The sequence below is a fragment of the Tachysurus fulvidraco genome, chromosome 8 (assembly GCF_022655615.1).
Source record: "Tachysurus fulvidraco isolate hzauxx_2018 chromosome 8, HZAU_PFXX_2.0, whole genome shotgun sequence".
In the NCBI taxonomy this organism is placed as follows: domain Eukaryota; kingdom Metazoa; phylum Chordata; class Actinopteri; order Siluriformes; family Bagridae; genus Tachysurus; species Tachysurus fulvidraco.
Genome location: NC_062525.1, coordinates 25,073,985 through 25,096,041, shown reverse-complemented (window position 1 = coordinate 25,096,041; position 22,057 = coordinate 25,073,985). Strand labels below are relative to the sequence as shown.

The 22,057-nt window shown below is 41.8% G+C and overlaps 1 protein-coding gene across 3 annotated transcripts in view; it reads right to left on the bottom strand.

The window, feature by feature from the left end:
- prkg1b (protein kinase cGMP-dependent 1b) overlaps positions 1-22,057 on the bottom strand; it is a 150,254-nt gene that overhangs the window by 12,972 nt on the left and 115,225 nt on the right. For all 3 annotated transcript variants that reach the window (XR_007143706.1, XM_047817439.1, XM_047817438.1), the window contains exons 6-9: positions 20,395-20,472; positions 20,194-20,285; positions 9,491-9,556; positions 5,609-5,683 (exon numbers count right to left, since the gene is read on the bottom strand). Coding sequence is in view for 2 of the 3 variants with exons in the window: in XM_047817439.1 (XP_047673395.1) it covers positions 5,609-5,683; positions 9,491-9,556; positions 20,194-20,285; positions 20,395-20,472 (311 nt within the window). In the remaining variant the exon portion in view is untranslated. The remainder of the gene's footprint in view (positions 1-5,608; positions 5,684-9,490; positions 9,557-20,193; positions 20,286-20,394; positions 20,473-22,057) is intronic.

Here is a 22,057-nt window from a genome sequence, read left to right as displayed (position 1 = left end):
CTCTCAAGTTCTTCCAACTAAGTCTTCTCAAACCAGTGCCGCATCCAAATGTCCCTACTATAGATGTACACCAAAGGAGAAGTACGTCTTCTAGTATGACCTTCTGAACTATGGAACCGGTGGACACTCATAGCGCAATCCCATAATTCAACAGGGCTGGAGTGGGAGATTTGTCAGAATCAAGGAATGGTGGAAGATCTTCAGGTCTTTTTAAATGCTTTCGCTAGTCGAAGTTGTTGCTTTATAGTTAAACTGTACTTATTTAACAGCAACGTGGCTGAATTAAAAACATTGGTTTGACGTCGTGGGTCACATGACACGACCTCTGGATCAACATAGAGTCTGTAATCATATTACACACGTCGAGCAGTAGCTTGTGATTTCAGACCCAAGCGATTATGTCTAATTTCTTTCACTAGTTTAGTTTCTCCGTAAGCAAACAAATACATCATAAACAGCTGTATGCTTCCAGCTGTGTGGTAATAGTCTGGGGAAGAACCAGTTCAACCCGAGGACACCAGAATAATCATCAAAAATCTAAAAACATCATGTATATTTTGGGTCAGTATTTTTGCCCATAAATGGCTCAATGTCGCTGCTAGCTCGTGTCTTTCGGTGGAAAACTCAGGCTCTGATCTGTGTGTGGTCTTTGTTTAAACTGGAGTAGGAAAAGAATTCAGGGAACTCAAGCTCAGAGAACCAGGGCATGTTCACGGCATCTGAGATTTAAAGCCCTAATTAAACAAGCAGATCGACCTGCAATTTAGCTGTTTAACAAACCGACTTTATACAACTGTAAATTTATTCTGTACTGAAAACAAGCAGCTGTTGGAATAATGTACACACATGAGGAGTGTCTATCTATCTATCTATCTATCTATCTATCTATCTATCTATCTATCTATCTATCTATCTATCTATCTATCTATCTGTCTGTCTGTCTGTCTGTCTATCTATCTATCTATCTGTCTGTCTGTCTGTCTGTCTGTCTGTCTATCAGTCTATCTATCTGTCTGTCTGTCTGTCTATCTATCTATCTATCCCTATATCTGTCTATCTGTCTATCTATCTATCTATCTATCTATCTATCTATCTATCTATCTATCTATCTATCTATCTATCTAACAATATAACAACTGTTTTTTAATGTACCTATCTGTCTGTCTGTCTATCTATCTATCTATCTATCTATCTATCTATCTATCTATCTATCTATCTATCTATCTATCTATCTATCTATCTATCTATCTGTCTGTCTCTCTGTCTGTCTCTGTCTGTCTATCTATCTATCTATCTATCTATCTATCTATCTATCTATCTATCTATCTATCTATCTATCTATCTATCTATCTGTCTGTCTGTCTGTCTATCTATCTACCCACTGTATCTATCTATCCCTCTATCCCTCTATCCCTCTATCCCATCTATCTATCTATCTATCTATCTATCTATCTATCTATCTATCTATCTATCTATCTATCTATCTATCCATCTATCTATCTATCTATCTATCTATCTATCTATCTATCTATCTATCTGTCTGTCTGTCTGTCTGTCTATCTATCTATCTATCTATCTATCTATCTATCTATCTATCTATCTATCTGTCTGTCTGTCTGTCTGTCTGTCTGTCTGTCTGTCTATCTGTCTGTCTGCCAGTCTATCTATCTGTCTGTCTGTCTATCTATCTATCTATCCCTATATCTGTCTATCTATCTATCTATCTATCTATCTATCTATCTATCTATCTATCTATCTATCTATCTATCTATCTATCTATCTAACAATATAACAACTGTTTTTTAATGTACCTATCTATCTATCTATCTATCTATCTATCTATCTATCTATCTATCTATCTGTCTGTCTGTCTGTCTGTCTGTCTCTCTGTCTGTCTCTGTCTGTCTATCTATCTATCTATCTATCTATCTATCTATCTATCTATCTATCTATCTATCTATCTATCTGTCTGTCTGTCTGTCTGTCTGTCTTTCTGTCTGTCTATCTATCTATCTATCTATCTATCTATCTATCTATCTATCTATCTATCTATCTATCTATCTATCTATCTATCTATCTATCTATCTAACAACTGTTTTTTAAGGTACCTATCTGTCTGTCTATCTATCTCTCTATTGTATCTATCTATCCCTATATCTATCTATCCCTATATCTATCTATCTATCTATCTATCTATCTATCTATCTATCTATCTATCTATCTATCTATCTATCTATCTATCTATCTATCTATCTAACAAATGTTTTTTTTAATGTACCCATAGACTCATTAAAGTGTGTTAATTGCCCAACTCACACCCCTTCAGATGGGACTTTGTGAATATGCCGTCATGTACTGAGTAATAAAAAAAACAAGATTTTATTAGAACAGAAAAAAACATGAAGGATAAAAATAGCCCACGTTTCTACGTAACTGTCTTCCAAGACTGTGTTTCCTGTAATATTAACGATCAGAATTTAGATATAAACTGCTGGATCTGTGTGGATAAGTCCATGCTTACGTATGACCTTGTGTCCTTAAAGACATGAGCTCATAACCAGCCAACCACAAATCAAAGAATAGGTCACATGGTTTAAAAGTCCACCTGCTTTTGGAGGTTGCTGTATATAGACTCTGAGGTTTCTGACTGCAGATTCTCTTAAGGAACCATATTGTGACAGGAGATTTTGCCTCATCTATGTCTACGTCTTTTATCTACAAACCAAATATCTTGTCTACAACTTGCCCAAATGAAGATATGCTACTGAAATGGTCAGATTTACCCATGGGAGGAGTTTATAGTGATCTTTACCATCACAAGCAGGACATTGGAGTCAATGTGGGACTTAATGTACAGTCAGTGGAGATGAACCAACAGTAATACGTCCTGACATTTCTTCTTGTTACATGAGCCCGAACATGACATCGTTACAGTGTGTACTGGTTTGCCAGAATCCATCGGCTTGAGATATGGACTTAAAATGTTTCTCAGACTTCGAGATGAACCATAGATGTAGATTTACATTTCACACAACAGCCAGCAGAAAGTCTTATCTGTGATTAATATAGACTGGTATTAGGTCTCTACTTATCCTGTACTTACCCTGACTTCTCACCCTAGTTTACACCTGTTTGTGTAAATTATCTGTACACTGTGTATTGGTTACTTGGTCACTCTTGTACCTACAATGTACACATTTGCACAACATATATAATTAGATTTTTTTAGACATCTATCTATCTATCTATCTATCTATCTATCTATCTATCTATCTATCTATCTATCTATCTATCTATCTATCTATCTATCTATCTATCCTCCTTATTCCTGAGTAAATACCTTGCATGTAATAGCGCACTGCATCCAGCAGGTGGCAGTACATACATGCTGAACCAGCTGTACACTCCTAGATGACTGAAGCTAGACTTTAAGACTTTGCATTAAGATAAGATTTTTTTTTAGCACATCTACATAATCACTCCATCAACTTTCTTTAGCTTCAGGTCAGATTTTTTAGCTTATTTGGTACATATTTATATATAATGTTAATGTTACATTTATTTTATTAATACTGCTCATGGTTTGTAACTTAAATAATGGCAGTCAATTAAATATTAATGTAAAATGTTATTGATAAATTTGTCCTTCATTGTATTAGTGTAAATAACATACATCTGGAGTAGACTTGGTCACATGTACAGTACGGTGGTCAGATATAACACAGCACTGTGGAGCAGAGAGGGTTAAGACTCTTCTAAAAAACCCAACACAGACAGTGTGACCCCTGATCTACTCATCTGTAACCCAGAGCCATGAAGTCTGATCTTCAGGATGAACATTAATATACGTTTATGGTTAAGTTTTGTGCTCCAGACATTGACCAGTTCATTACAACCATATTATAAACCTTAGAAGAAGTCCATGGCAGCTGAATCCCCGTTTACATCCATCCACAGCAGAACATCCCTAATTCCGCCTGTCCAAGCACAAAGGTAACTGAACCGTGTCTCGTCTGTATTCAGACTGGAGGGGAGCATGAGGTCAACGCTGAGCTTTCCTGAAAGTATTGAATGTGGAATTCTAAACCAGACAAAAGCACACTGACAGGTGGAAGTGGATGTTTTCTCCACAATGTGGAGATGATTCACTGGAATGAAATCCAGCGGTAGGTAGTCACTGACACCCTGTAAACATCGAACCTACAACAACGACGACAAGTCATCGGCATAGAAAATCAGCTGTTCAAAAGGAAAACACAGGCTTGTATCTTAGTAACTAATGAACCAAATGAAAGTTCATCAGCGGTGCTCCTGAAGGCCGTTTAAACACGCATGGGCACGAGCGCCGCAGCAGCAGTGTGTTCATTAACACCGGCATATTGTGCTCACTGCAGGCATCACTCGAGCGATCTCCACAACACACAGCAAGTTAATGAGGCAAGAGGAGCTGAACAGACACACAAACATAAACACACACACACACAAACACACACACACACAAACAGAGAGAAGGCTCAGATGACCACAATGGCAATTCATTTGGGATTAGTTTACGCACAGGCGATGTTACGTTATAAGCTTCTTAACACAATTCCGATTTTTAACCATGTCTGATATAAAATTAGTCAGGACTCAGAGTATCTGCCCCTTTCTCATCATTTGTTTGTACAGTGTTTGGTATTTTTGTGTCCTGAAACATTTGATGAGGTTTGTTTTACTTCGACCTGGTATCATGAGCCAATAGACATAGCGACATCAAATCTAAACTATATCACACTGAGAAGTTCACCAAAACATAACCAGTGGCTGTTAAGCTGAAAAAATTAGAAGAAAACCCTGAATTGTAGATGGATATTGAAGGAGAGATCACCTGAGATGGAGATGATGGCCTGACGTGACTAACTATAACCACAAGGGGGCGCATTTGTACCAATTTCCAAAATTTTATGTTAGCGAGAAGGAAATTAAACCTCAAACCACGATGGCATGATAGTTCTGTAAAACAACATCGCATAACTGTTAACAACAAACAACAAAAACAGGATAAGGGTCAAACCTAGAGTGTCTCTGTGGCCGTAAATCTGTTTAAATGATCGCAAAACAATGTGCTGATGATCTGTATCTGAAAAACAAGATGTTTTGGCTCTATGGGACTTTTACTAGGACTTGCACCAGATGTGGACATTCTTTATTTTTTTTTACCGATGGTTGTTGGACGTCCTTTAATGTGAATTCAGCTCTTATTTCCATTTAGTTGTGTAATGTATATTTGCATTACAGTATCCATCTTTCTATTAATCCATCCATCCATCCATCCATTGAGTCTGACGGAGCTTAGAGTCTATCCCAGCAGATTTAAGCTTGGGCACACACACACACACAGACACACACACACACACACACACACACACACATTCACAGGCTACAAACACTAGTGATGTCAATCAGCCTACAACACATTTCTTTGGACCAGAGGAGCATCAACCACCAAGCATGGGGAGAACATGCAAAGACATACAGAAGCAGGATTTTAAACCATAACCATGAGGGTGTGACACAATATCAGATATTTTCCACATATCTACAGCAGAATAAGCATAAAACTTACTTTGCTTTGGCTCCAGCGTCCTCATAGCCTTTGTTCGAGACGTCGTCCAGACCTCCAATCAAATGCTTAAATGAACTGCAAAATTCCAAACGAGTAGTCAGGAGTCGAATTAAACAGAGAAACCTTTCCGTCTTCATCTGTTTTTGTTAAATTGCTTACATAATTGTGCAAAATGAAGCATTTATACCTTCAAGGACAAAACAGGGGTCTTTTTGGCTTTGTGCTAAATGATACCTGCAGCTCAACTGATTCTCCAATCGGAGAAGATTATCAAGAAGATCAAGCTTGATACTGATATACGGGTTGATATTAATTAACCTGATCCACAGATAGTTAAACTGTAAATAGACGACACATACAGTTAATTCTAATGAATAAAAGTTATAATCACCGGTGGTGTAACTTCGAGCTTTCGATCGGAAACGAATCCTTAATGAGTACACCAGAAACTACATGAGATGATATGAGGAAGAAACCCTGAGAGGAACCAGACTCAAAAAGGAAACCGATCCTCATCCAGACTCGATCGTGTGATTATAAACTCAACTATATGGTGAAAAAGTGCAACCAGGAAATTCAGTTCGAGTTTTAACATAAACTGCTCACTAGCGGAGTCGTGAATCGCAGTCCGAAGCCATTGTCGTGGTTTTAATCCAAAGTATGTACTGTATCTCCAGGTTGTTCATGTCCACATCCTTCCAAGTGGAGACGCCAACCAGAAGTAGGACATCAAGATGGATCAGGCAGGTCCAAAGAGCAGAAGGAGTCAAGATCACTGCTATCTCAAGAGGAAATCCTGTTTATTGCACAGGAATATGACATACTTCGTGTTTCTTTAAGGAACCTCACACTCTTCATTAAAGTGCACGAGAGAGTCCATAAGGAAGCCTTGACCTGTGCCGTATAGTTCACTTGTAATAGTTATAACTTGTTATATAACTTGTATTCACTTGTAACTTGTTATAGTTCACAGCACATTTGTAACGACTTTAGTGTTGCTACAGAAAACCAACGGATGCAATACATTCATCTAACTTCAATCTTGCAGTTCTACTATTTTTTAAGGTGCCAAAAGCCTCTCATCTAGTTAAATAAAAGGTCAAATGGATTCATTTAAACTGACCGTGTATGGAAAGAATCATCTCCAAAATCTTTTATTTAATTCTTATTAAACTAGCATATTAACTTTTTTTTTCTTCCTCGTGGAATTCAGGTACTAACCGGTTAATAAAATGAAGGTCAACAGCACGAGCTGATTATTTAAATAAGTCCTGAAAATGACGACAAAATGAACCTTAATGGCGATTGAAAACGGTTCATGCACTTAAAATCAGATAATCCGTCATCGTACTTTCAGGAGCAGCGAGAGATTACGCCGAAGCAAAACAGTGCCCATGTGTACAGTATGACAAGCTGGAAATACTCTTCATTTCTTTTTTAAGCAGGAACCATTTATCAGTATTTCTATCGCTAACCCAAACCCTAACCCTAACCCTAACTCTAACTCTAACCCTTACCCTAACCCTAACCCTAGTCTCATGCATCTGGAAGCAGCCATAACATTCTCACCACCTGCGTAAAATTGTATAGTTCCACCAAAGCAGAGACCTCGGATGATGTGCTGTGGTATCTGGGTCCAAGACGTATTAAACTCACATACACACACATCCTCATTTAATACTGAACCGTCTTATTAGCAGCACTGTTGAATTCTCAGATCTGATGTATACATTCATGTATTTGTTCTTATACGCTATTGTTTCTATGGCAACAGCTCGTTCGCAGGGATCCGTCTGGCAGACGATCCGCATAATCCGACAGAAAACGGATTACGGAATGAAAAATGTACAATTAACGATAGAATATAATGCTCTGTAAGGATTTTGGTGCTCTGTGGCGAGAAGGTTTCTGAGCAGCTTCTTCGTAGAACGACGAGGTGTGATGTTTATAACGGAACGGAAAAGAATTTAGCTTCGCGTTAGTTCAGGCAGGCCACGTCGTCAAGCGTGCAACAGCTGTTAATCAGCAGTCCACGACGCGCACCGATCCGGTTACGTCATCCGTATTACCCGACCATTTAAATTCCCATTCGTTGAGCCGCTTTCTAGCGGGTCGACTTAAACTCCCTCCTCCAACCCCGAATGGCATTTTCGGCTGTTTGCCAACAGCTAGAAACGTTTATTAGCAATTCCTTTGAAAGTAGGTTTATATAGAGGGCATAGAGGGCATTATCGCCACATATACATTACAGCACAGTGGAATTCGTTTCTTCACATACCCCAACTGAGAAGGTTGGGGTCAGAGTGCAGGGGCAGCTATGATACAGTGCCCCTAGAGAAGGGAGGGTTGAGGGCCTTGCTCAAGGGCCCAGCAGTGGCACCCTGATCAACAACCCAGAGCCTTAACCAGTTGAGCCACCACTGCCCCAACCACCACTGCCCCCACTATATTCTTTACAAAATACTACAAATTTCCTTACTTTCATTACAGATCTGTCAGTGTAGGTCAGGAACACCAAGCCTGAAGCCCACTGACTATCAATTTTCTAATATATTGAGTATTATTATTTATAATAACGGTTCGCTCAGGTTCCGTACACACTAGACGTCAGACTTGAGAGCCGAGCAGGAGGAATAGAGGCGCGAATGTGGACATGTTCAGACTCAACATCTCTCAGACTTCCCACGGTTCAGACATCAGACTAGATGTGCAGACCAATTTCACTCATGTTGAGTAATCACCTCAGGGGTAAAATGCCAACACGGATATACGGCGTCCAAAACAAGAGAATTGTACGAGCGCTTCTCGTCGCTGTTCTGCCAAAGATCGTGCACCATGTGGGTGGTGGGGTTGAGTATTTTTAGCAGTAAACACCCCAGAGTCAGAGTCACACACTTCGTATTTGTATCCGTGAGAGATCTACAATCTGGAGAACCATGATATGTGAGGTCTGTCACTCGGCACAAGGACACACTGTTGTGTTTTTGTGCTTTGGGTTGTTTCGTATCTGTTGTACCTTCTAAAAAGTTATTAAATCGTTGTGATGGAACAAAAGACTAATTAAGTCTGCAGTAGATAGATCCGTACGGACAGACCGCTGGGGATGCGACCCCATCGAGACTGTGTTAGAACTGCCTTTGGGTTGGTCAGCTTTGTTCAGTGAACATTTGAAGGCTTCTCCTGGAAGGAATTAGTGTTCAATCTGTAATACTGAACTCGACTCGATTTAAAAATGACTTTATTTACATTGACGTTATTTCCTGCCCAGTGGCACTAAATGAGGATGAGGTTCTCTTCTGAGTCTGGTTCCTTTCAAGGTTTCCTCCTCATAACATCTCAGGGAGTTTTTCCTCACCACCGTCGACCTTAGGCTTGATCATTAGGCTTGATCATTAGGGATAAATGCTTTTATAAAATGTTTTTATCTGTATCAATACTTCTGTAAAGCTGCTTTGAGACAATGTTCATTCATTCATTCATTCATTTTCTACCGCTTATCCGAACTACCTCGGGTCACGAGGAGCCTGTGCCTATCTCAGGCGTCGTCGGGCATCGAGGCAGGATACACCCTGGACGGAGTGCCAACCCATCACAGGGCACACACACTCTCATTCACACACACACTCACACACTACGGACAATTTTTTTCCAGAGATGCCAATCAACCTACCATGCATGTCTTTGGACCGGGGGAGGAAACCGGAGTACCCGGAGGAAACCCCCGAGGCACAGGGAGAACATGCAAACTCCACACACACAAGGCGGAGGCAGGAATCGAACCCCCGACCCTGGAGGTGTGAGGCGAACGTGCTAACCACTAAGCCACCGTACCCCCCCCAACTTGAGACAATGTGAATGAGGTGAACAGAAAACGTAACTCACTCTCTGTCAATGACCAGGCAGGTGACGGCTCCGGCGGCGATGACGTTGGCCGTCCTGATGTCTTCTCTGTGGAAACAGAAAACGACAAAGAATCAGTCTCGTGCCGTCAAATCCGTTCGACGTTCTCGCTTCATTCATGAGCCGGAGCAGTGTGGCGATATCTCTTCATTAGGGCACAGAGAATTACAGGGTTACGGGTCATTTTGAACAATAACAAATTGTCTTTAGTGTGTTTAGTTATTTCATGCTGTATTACTTCCTTCATTAACAGGGTTTTTACACTGAGGGTCGTTCTTACAGAATGTATTCATTAATAGACTTCAAAGATAAATACGATACGTCTTCCAAAATACAACAATGTATGTGTATAAAGATGTTATTACCTGTATATATACAGTATATACATATATAATCAAAGCTTAACAGAGTTTATACATTCAGGACATAATGACTCTATCGCTGACTCTGTGTAGCTCGCCTCGATGTCACTGAAGTAATCCTCACTGCAGGTACTGAGCTCAGATTGAACAGAGACTGAAGCAGAACTTTCAGATCCTCCATCACTGAAATGCTTTGTGGTTCTGTGCTAAGTGTGGAACCGTGTTAAGGGAAATGTACCGAGACGAGGAGATCACACAGGAACGTTCTACCGTCAGTGATGCTCAGCTTCCGGCAACTGCACCTTGTCAAAGCACCGAATACAGATGTCCGTGCAGGTGTCCATACACACACACACACACACACACACACACACACACACACACACACACACACACACGTATCCAGTCACATCATGGCTCAATGAGTTCCTAATTGGTGGAATATTTAAATGTTGTGTATTTCAGCTGGTTCCTGTACCGCTCCATGACTCCATGAAATTTGTGAGTACAGAAGATCTTCATGACTTCATCAGTCCTTCTTGTAGGTACTCTCACAATCCACAGGGAAAAGTGATTCATTCTCCATTGGAACTTCTGGTGCAGCTAAAAATTCAACATCGGAATGAAGCTCTTTACATTTAGGCAGGAAATAAAAACACGTAACTTTTTTCTTTACTTCAGGAAGCAGTAGTACAGTATGTTGAAAATTTGACTCATATATAAAATTTTTTACTAATTATCTCAAAATTACAGATTTATTATCTCAGAATGTTGACGTCTCGAGATTCCGACTCATCTCAAAAATGGACTCTTTTCAAAATTCTGGTTATTTATTATTTTTTTTATCTCAATTGTTCATTATCTCACAATTCTGGAATTATCTCAGAACCTGGACGTCTCAGGATCCTTAAAATCTTATCCTAAAAATATTATACGGTGTCTAAAAATATTCACTTATCTCACAGTTCTGACGTTTAAAAAGAAAAAATCTTCATAAAAAGATGTTGAAGATCTCCGAAACATTCTGAAAACTCAAAAATTTGACTTGAAAATTTGATCGAGATTGATATTATCTCGTCCATAACTCCAAGGTGTTTTGCTGGAGAACCTCATTAACTAGCTTTGGGTTTGACGCCTATGTCGTGTCATGTCACATCATGTCACGATTAAATGGTGATTTTGTGCTCCTACTGACTAATCCCTGAAATATGAGGATATCGTGCATTCATAATAATATGAGATAAAATGAGATAACAACGGAATATGAGATAACAAGTCCCACATGATATGGAATTCGCGACCTAATGGTTAGAGAGTTTGACTCCTAACGCTAAGGTTGTGGGTTCTAGTCTTCGGCTGGCAATACCATGACTGAGGTGCCTGCAAGGCACTGACCCCCCCCCCCCCACTGCAATTCTGAGTATGGGTCACCGTACTTAGCCGTATGTCACGTCCGTTTACTGATGTGTTAAATGGTGATTTTGTGCTGACTAATCCCTGAAATATGAGGATATCGTGCATTCATAATAATACGAGATAAAATGAGATAGCCACAGAATATGAGATAACAAGTCATATCGTCTGCTGCGGGAACCAAAAATAATGATATGAAATTCTTTTTCTTTTTCTTCCGGCTGCATTTGGGCTCCGAGACAAATTTAGCAGAGACGCCGAATCTCACGTCTCAAGTGGGATGAGGACGGATTTATCTGTAAATTGTCGGCACAAATGTTTACACAGGAAATTTAATATTCATGAAAATCCTCCATACGGTCTAGTATGTCATTGTCTTCAACCCGTATATTATTTATTTTTTAAATTTTTTGCTGTTTTCTTTGACCAGTAGCTATAATAGATATCAGGATGGAGAGAGTGAATCCCATTCACACAATACTAGTGGTTTTAAATATGGGAATGTGGAAGCCTAGTGGTTAAGTTCGAATCCCAGATCCTCTAAGCAGCCACTGCTGGGCCACCTAAGTTTACCTGTCCACACAAACCCACCCTCCATTTCTCTACCATCTTTACTAGGAGACCAATTGACTGAAGATAAGGTTTGTACTCGCACATACATGCTTTGACTGTGGTGTCATTTGAATAAAACCTATTAAAAATGGTTGCTTGTAGATTTATGAGATTAAACATAAACAGCATCAGCGTTATATGGAAACTCTGAGCACCCGAGCATCTCGGACGTGTCCGTCATGTCCCAGCTGATATCTTCTCCCAGATGGCGAGACGATTAACATCTGGATCGGCTTCTAAAACGAGTCCATAATTCATAAAGAGAACACCAAGAATTGAATCATGATGGGATGTGATTACTTTAATCATGTCGTGAATCAACTTTTAATTCTCTCGTTCCGTACAGACGGAATCACAGGACGATGGAAGAAACCTTCCCAGACATTTAACTGGTTTATGAGAACTCAGAAGGTCCTCAACGATTTTTTTTTCCAGTTTGTTTGTTTGGTTCGAGCTTGCTTGTGTTAGCATCCCTGGAGCACACCCACATGTGTTTGTGTGCACCTCTTACCAGGAGTTTTTCCACCAAATGTCAGGTTTTTTTTATCTCATGTTCATTTCAGCACCAAATCAATTCCATTTTCTTTGAATTACTGAAGATATAAAAGTGTTTTAATCTGGGATTTAAAATGTTAAGATCGAGGAAACATTCATCTTCTACCGCTTATCCGAACTTCTCGGGTCACGGGGAGCCTGTGCCTATCTCAGGCGCCATCGGGCATCGAGGCAGGATACACCCTGGACGGAGTGCCAACCCATCACAGGGCACACGCACACTCTCATTCACACACACACACATTCACACACTACGGACAATTTTCAAGAGATGCCAATCAACCTACCATGCATGTCTTTGGACCGGGGGGAGGAAACCGGAGTACCCGGAGGAAACCCCCGAGGCACGGGGAGAACATGCAAACTCCACACACACAAGGTGGAGGCGGGAATCGAACCCCCAACCCTGAAGGTGTGAGGCAAACCACTAATGGTAACGGTAAATGATCTGGCTCGTGTGGTGAAGAAAAGAAAACATAGAGCGTTGACGTGAGGACAGAGGAGCTCGGATACATGCATAAGGATGGGAAAAGCCACAGAGTGCTTTAAAGGTCAGAAGCAGAATCTCTTTATCCTGAAAAACATATTCACCTTCAGTTACATTCCTACTATTTTAGTAATCCTGGGTAACCATGGTAACAAAACAGGAAACGACCATCCACCCATGTCCAGTCTCTGTCCAGAGCTGCTTGTTGATACAGTTCACTGATTAGTTGTTGGTAGAAGGACTGGAGGATAAAAAAAAAGGAAGCAATGAAGAAGACGCATGTGTTCCTTCAACATGCTGAAGATAAATAAATAAATAAATAAATAAATAAATAAATAAATAAATAAATAAATAAATAAATAAACAGCTCTGAATATTCCAGGCACATGCCAAGAGATTGTGTTTGTGGTCATCAATACAGTATGCCAGCTAAGAGGATGTTCATAAAGCTCCGCTGCATCACGCCGGTCCTGTTGTGGTTTTATATTTCCATCAATTACCAGCCAGAGCATAAAAAACGTCAATTACAATTACATTGTCCATGCAGTTTCCCCTCACATGATGGTCAAAATGCCACAAAACAAATTAACAAAAAGAAATCAAACACCGGTGTAACCCGTAACCTTGTCGCTGAGATTTAGAACTGTTAAAGAGCAGGGAGGTAAAGATAAAGCAAGCCGAACAGCAGCATGCATCAGTGATCTGTTAAACGTCTGGTCCGGGTCAGAAGATACCACGGGGCCCAACTCACACCAGACCATAAAGAAAAGGTCAAAGCTGTCAATCTGACTGAAATAAATGTATGTGGGTGAGAAGAGAAGTTGCGGACACGGTAGCGCGGTAACCGAGACCTCACAAAATCCTTCAGAACTCGAGACGAAAGCATGCGTACAATGAAACAGACTTAAAAAAAAAAGTCATACTGTAGATCTAAATAGAGAATAGAGACGTTAACGGAGGAACAGCCGTACAGAGCCTTCCGAAAACAGTGACCTCTGGTGCGGTCATTATGATGTCATAATTAGCTACGATTCGGCCGAACCGGATCGATTGCCTTTTTGTCCCTGCTGTGGTTCGATCGCCTCTTCGCACGCCTTATCTCACAGATTCTGAACGACCAAACATTGTTTAAGATGAAAGACCCGAGAGCGTGATTTGGTTTGTTAAAGAGCGCTAACAAACACGCTAACAAAACTCTGTGCTAATTAGCCCAGACACGGGAAGGTGAGATCAAAGCAATGGAGATCAAGAAGAGACGTTTGGAAGAGTAACGCCGGTTCAGCCGTAAACGAATACACCACACGGCCTATTAGCGTTCCTCATCAGTGCCAGGGAGCTTGAGATGACGTCAAAGAGCTTGCAATTGAACAAGACACCAGTTTTGCATGCAGAGAGACAAACAACAGGATTATACTGTAGTTACGGTCACAGATCTCGACAGCATTATCGCTGCTGTGGTTCTAGAGTGTAAGTGATATAACAGGAACTAACTGGAACTAATCTCTAACGTGCTGAGATTCGTAGAAACAAAAAGCTTTGTTGGGAAAAAGAAAACAACCGAGAGGGAACACCTTGCTGAAGCGAGAAGTCAGACTGCTCGGGTTCAAAATGACTGGAACCTAAATGATGTACTGCGCTAGCAATCGTCACTACAGTATGTACTCTAGCGTCCGGTGGAAGAAAATCCTCCTGCTAAAAGGAAGCAGAAGCCGTTTCTCAGTTGATGGAGGATGATGTTAAAAATAAACCACACCTTGTGCACCGGCTGATTTAAAAGACGTTTGTCTTGTCCACTGGTGTGTCATGTCGTGTTGTCGGCCGTCTTGAACGCTACGTATAAACAAAGCTGTGAGTGTTTGACTGTTTAAGTGTCCGGTACTCAGAATATTCATTCATTCATTCATTTATTCATTTTCTACCGCTTATCCGAACTACCTATCTCAGGCGTCATCAGGCATCGAGGCAGGATACACCCTGGACGGAGTGCCAACCCATCACAGGGCACACACACACTCTCATTCACTCACACACACACACTCAGGACAATTTTCCAGAGATGCCAATCAACCTACCATGCATGTCTTTGGACCGGGGGAGGAAACCGGAGTACCCGGAGGAAACCCCCGAGGCACAGGGAGAACATGCAAACTCCACACACACACAAGGTGGAGGTGGGAATCGAACCCCCAACCCTGGAGGTGTGAGGCGAACGTGCTAACCACTAAGCCACCGTGCCCCCGAAACAGAGCTACGTCCAACATAAACAACCACGTAACAGTCGCTGAGATCCTGTTTCTTCCTGATTTGATGTGAACATTACCTGAAGCTCTTGACCCTGTATCTGCAACTTGATTGGCTGACTGCAGATAAAGACATGAGTCTGAATAAAATGCAAAATAAAGGCATCACTCCAGAAAACAGGACCGCAGACATGACTGCAGCAAACTTTTCATAATAATCCTCCCATCATCCGTTGCAGAGTTGACAGAACAACACACAGACGTCGTATCTCCCACATGCTCGTTCACCCACATGCACCCTGACATCTTCAGGATGTTTGATCTTAACAGATTAAAGTTGAGACTGAGAGAAGATCGTTCCAACAAACACAGACACTCAGACGCAGACAGAAGAATAAACGTGTCTCAATAAATAGAGAAGATTGACATTACATACAGTACATGTTGACATTAATATGCTACGTTCCCAAACAGAGCAATGTCGCCTGTAGGAGTTCCTACAACTGGTTGCCATAGTAACAGCGTTTTTCAGTGGGTGGTGCGACTAGATTTCCACAAATCAGTTTTATTTTCTCACTGTGTTTGTGTCGCTGATCTGAACACACCCACGTCTGGTCATTCATTCATTCATTCATTCATCCATTCATTTCCTACCGCTTATCCGAACTTCTCTGGTCACGGGGAGCCTGTGCCTATCTCAGGCGTCATCGGGCATCGAGGCAGGATACACCCTGGACGGAATGCCAACAGGAGTACCCGGAGGAAACCCCCGAGGCACAGGGAGAACATGCAAACTCCACACACACAAGGCGGAACCCCAAACCTAGTGGCGTGAGGCAAACGTGCTAACCACTAAGCCACCGTGCTTTTGGATAGAAGAGAGAAGAAACCATTCCATTTCACTGCAGGAGAAAATCGTTCCAGCTCCCAGAGAGTTCCAACCAGTGCCTCCAGTGTTCCCGTCGGTTATAGAAGATCAATCTAGCCAACGACTCCAGGATTTGCTCTCGGATGAGCTTTATGGTACGGAACGATAATGCCACCGAGATATCATGTTATCAGACTCGTCCGTGTTCGGTCCCCAGACTCGTCAGACTGATTAAAAGAAAATTAAAAGCAGTCATTATCTGTGTTTACCAAAAACCTTCCCCAAATCCATTACTGCAATGGCATCACTCAGGCATCATTAAACTGATTAGCCTTGTTGTTCTGAGCACATGCACACACACACACACACACACATATACACACACACACACACACATGCACACAACCATCATCTTCCACTAGGTGTCACTGCTACGTTTTGTCTACTTTGAACCAACCTCAAATAGGAAAATCCCAGATGGAGTCGAAACAAAGCCATCACCATTCCCTGAAGAAACAAACTCCGACTTTAGCTTAACATGGAGAGATGGATGCATTTGTATCATCGATCTCCTGCGATTGTGGGGAGTATGTAAAAATTTTTTTATTTAATTTCATTTCATTTAATATATTTAATACAGGGGGGGCACGGTGGCTTAGTGGTTAGCACGTTCGCCTCACACATCCATGGTTGGTCGTTCGATTCCCGCCTCCGCCTTATCTTTGGAAATTAAGGGAAAAAAAAAAACAATAGAGAACTTTTTATTCCTTTCTTGTGAAATTTGGATGATGAAACTGTTGAATATGTGGTTTGATTATTGCATATTTTTAAAATTTTATCTAGGCAAATGAACTCAAACACTCACTATCTTCTACCGCTTATCCGAACTTCTCGGGTCACGGGGAGCCTGTGCCTATCTCAGGCGTCATCGGGCATCGAGGCAGGATACACCCTGGACGGAGTGCCAACCCATCACAGGGCACACACACACACACACTCATTCACTCACACATACACACACTACGGACAATTTCCCAGAGCTGCCAATCAACCTACCATGCATGTCTTTGGACTGGGGGAGGAAACCGGAGTACCCGGAGGAAACCCCCGAGGTACGGGGAGAACATGCAAACTCCACACACACGAGGTGGAGGCGGGAATCGAACCCCCAACCCTCAAGGTGTGAGGCAAACGTGCTAACCGCTAAGCCACCGTGTCCCCCATCCATTAAAGTGCATAATGACTCACAATAAGCAGAGAAGCGTTTTTTATAACCCGGAGTGACGGTTTAGCGTGTGTGTTAAACGCTTATACACGACAATGTGGACTTTATTTTATTTTTCAGGGCTAAAATGGCACCTAGTTAGTCATAAATCCCCTGGAAATGAGAGGTGTCTGACTGTTCTGACCCTCCTCGTCTCTCTGGATCTTTTAATAAGCAGTTCCTCTTTTAGTTCTTCGCCCTCGGTGCCATGAATATACCGTCGTCTACCTACCGAGAGCTTCTAGTCAGGTCAAAGACCAGGACTGCAAATGTTTGCTCTCTTTCAGAGAACAACTAAAAGCTTTAGATCATTATTTCTCCAGTTATGAAATCCATACAGCTCGAACCTTCACACCGGACACACGATTGCTCTCGATTGCGAAACGCTGACACGGTTATTGGCAGGAAGATACATGATTTCGGTTCCAATCCAAAATAAAGGTTTTTGTGTTTTATAATTGCTGGCAGCTGAAATAATGAATACCGATAACCTGAAGTCATTATGAGGCGTTTCAGGAGCGCTAGAAAATCTCCTGAAAGGTTCCAACCACAATATAATTGTATACACCCCCAACCCCCAACTGTACCACTAGCTTCTATTCATGTTTGCTTTCTTTCTAAAAACACAAAAGCTCAGATCATTTCAATAATTATTCCTCCAGTTAAGTAATCCATACAGCCTGAACCTAGAGGAAACAATCTAATGCCCCTTTCCCACCGAGGCAGTTCGAGTGCAGGTTCGGAGCCTAATTTAGAACCAGTTCTTTCTGTTTCGACCGCCAAAGCACCGGCTCTGAACCAGGAAAAGTGGTTCTTAAGTAGCACCAAAACGTTGCTGGTCTAGACTTAAGAACCGCTTGCATCAGGAGCTGTGGGCGGGGCTGTGGGCGGGGCTACTGTTAGTGCATCTGATAATGTACCTTAAGTATACTAATGTTTAATACACTTTTACTTTACCGCGATATGATACATTATCAGCACACATGATAGTAGGTAGCTACATGCTAAGGCTAACGTTTTTTCTGTGTTAATGATAAAATAACGTTATGTACTTTATCGATTACAACCTCCGTTTATACAGATTACATGGAGCCGCACGTACACGTTTTATTCGCCGCGTTTGGGTGTTAATGTTGGTTCACAAACCATGAGCATTAACAGTAAAGCAACATCCGCCATTGTTGTTGTGTTTGTGTTTGTCACTGCTGCGCTAACGTCGCTGGGACACGTGACACGTATACAGTGACGTCACACTCGACGCTGTGATGCTCTCTAGCCGGTGGAAAGGCAAACCGGTTCTTAGAAGGTTCGCCAGTGGAACCAACTTTGAACCAGCACTAGCGCTAGCTCTGAACCAGCACCCGGTTCTTTCCGGTGGAAAAGAGGCACTAGTGAACACACGTGACTGCTGTTAGTTCTGAAAGGTCACCAGGAAGCTACAGGATTACAGTTTATTCGTTCGATCCATCCATACCAACCTGATGACCTGTAGAAGTCGTCATGAAGGTGTCTCTGGAGCACCAGAAAGTCCAACATTATCGTGAGACAGGTTAGAATCCCAACGTTTGGGCTATAAATGTTCTGTGAAGCTGTTGACGAGGTGTCGAGGACCGTGACCGTGTGATGACGTGCAATTATTCGTCCTATTCATAGTTAACGATGATCGTTTCTCATGATGATGAATGCGGATGTGAGACATTTATTATTGCTTCCAAATGATGACAGAAATATTAAATAACATCCATCCATTTTCTGTAGCACTTTTCCTACACAGTGTCACAGGGAACCTCTAGTCTAACCTCGGGAACAATGCAGGGGGCATCCTGGACAGGACACACACACAGTCACACACACACACACACACACACACACACACACACACACACACACACACACACACACACACACACAAATACACACACACACAAACACACACACACACGCACAAACAGACACACACACACACAAACACACACACACACAGTCACACACACACACAGACACGCACAAACAGACACAGACACACACACACCATACACACACACACACACACACAGACACACACACACAGACATACAGATACACACAAACACACAGACAGACATGCACACATATACACAAGCACACAGACACACACACAAACACACACACATACACACACAAACACGCACATACACACACATACACACAAACAGACACATACACACAAACACACACAAACACACACATACACATACACACACAAACACACTGACACACGCACGCACACACAGATACACACAAACACACAGACACACGCACTCGCACACACACGCACACACACATACACACACACACTATGAATAATTGGGAGATTATATCAGTCTGCATATATGTCTTTGGACCAGAGTACTTGGAAGAAAACCCTGAAGCACATGAAGAACATGCAAAACTCCACATTCACACACACACACACACACACACACACACACACACACACACACACACGGTGCAGATGCAAAAATTAAACCTCCAACCAGGGAAAGGTAAAAAAACAATGACCACTAAATCACCAAATCCCCCTACTTTCAAAACTAAAAAATTACTTATTATTATTATTTAGTTTCTAATCTTTCATTGGTGATTATAATCCTTTAAAAGAGACCTAAGTGAGATCACTAACAGTTCTAATAATTCTTTCCTATTTTTCCTACAGAATAATTCCTACTGATTTTAAAAGGTTCAAATACACATAGAAGAAAAGAAAAAAAAAGAAACATATTTCAATCAAGGACAACGTGCAGTTTTCACATCAGTGAAGGCTTTTCCCAGGCTGCTGCTCATATTGTTTTCCTTCTCCTTGACACCGCTCTCTGCAGGAGATATGAGGTGCACATTCACTTACCCTTGAAGAGCTTTCTCTCCAAACCAGTCCCCTTTCTCCAAGCCACGTAGATGAATGATGTCATTGGGCGAATCCTCTCGGGTAACGTTCACCTGTCATCACGTATCACAAAAGCGTTATTTTGAGGTACTGAAGATCTGAAATACAGCGTTAAGAACCTCAAATCTCACCGTCGGGAAAGACAGAAAAGAGGAACCGTACCTTTCCTTTACTGATGATGAAGAAGGTGTCTCCTCGAGCGCCCTGTCTGATTATGTATTCTCCATCGCTGTAGTGCGTCTAAGGCGAGTGAGAAAAGAAGAGAGAAAGAAGGAGAGAGAGAACGTTAGACGTCGGCCTGCTTAACACGCCGCCTCGTGTCACTTCACACAGAATAATAAGCATCCTCAGGGTCGAGACCTAAAATCGTACTGGACGTACTGAAAGCAGGATCCGCTTCACACTATATACATATTTATTATGGGAAGTCGTGGCCTAATGGTAAGAGAGTTTGACTCCTAATCCTAAGGTTGTGGGTTCGAGTCTCGGGCTGGCAATACCATGACTGAGGTGCCCTTGAGCCATAAATTCATTACAGATTCAAACCAAACGTCTCCTTCAAATGCTCAATGATAGAGATACAATCACATGTAGAATGCTGGAGATACAACCAGACATCTAGCAGCTGAAGAACAAAAACAACAGACCGAGACATCGCCAGCGACGTTCAAAGGGCAGAGGACAAGGTTTCACAATCCACTAATAGAAAAACACCTCAAAAGTGTGTCAACAAAATACAGAGATGATTCACAAAAGCTCTGATAAACTTCTAACAAAGTGAGGAAAAGCCCAAAGTGTGAAGAGAGAAAAGATCTTCTGTAAAAAAAAAAAAAAAAACATCACAAAAGAAGAATGCAACAGTTTGTCTGTCACACGGTTGTCGAGATCTTAAAACCTTTAATGCTCTGAACCATAATCAGAGAAATAATAATATCCTGCTCTAAATAAATAAAAAAATAAATAATCTCATTCTTATTTATAGTCGGATATCGTCTGAAAGAACCCGTCTCTCTCTCCCTGAAGTCGGCTCTCATCAGCGGCGTGCCATCATCTTCTCTCTGAGTGATTGCTCGGTCTGTGCTGAGCTCAGGTCTGCAGCCGGTGATCTCCAGTGTGAAAGGGTTACTGGAGGAAGAGCAGTTCATCCAGATGAAGTTTTCCCAAAAGGATCCTATTATTAGCTGCAAACGGTTCGGCTTCGGGAAAAACCGAGCAGACAAAGATGAGACGTACGATCCTTAATGATCAGAGCCGGATAATACTCATACTGGACACTTTTAATAATTCATCTGTCATAGAACATTACAGCGAGGGGCACAGTGGCTTACTGGTTAGCACGTTAGCACGTTCGCCTGACACCTCCAAGGTTGGGGGTTCGATTCCCGCCTCCACCTTGTGTGTGTGGAGTTTGCATGTTCTCCCCGTGCCTCGGGGGTTTCCTTCGGGTACTCCGGTTTCCTCCCCCGGTCCAAAGACATGCATGGTAGGTTGATTGGCATCTCTGGAAAATTGTCCGTAGTGTGTGAGTGTGTGAGTGAATGAGAGTGTGTGTGTGCCCTGTGATGGGTTGACACTCCGTCCAGGGTGTATCCTGCCTCGATGCCCGATGACGCCTGACATAGGCACAGGCTCCCCGTGACCCGAGACGTTCGGATAAGTGGTAGAAGATGAATGAATGAATGAATGAATGAATGAATGAATGAATGAATGAAGAACATTAAAGCCAAGTTGCTCTTTAGAACCGGAAACGGAAACATGTTCAAATCCAGGGCAAAAACCAAAGGCTCAAAGGTATTTTCAGACACTTGTGTGTAAACTAAAGAAC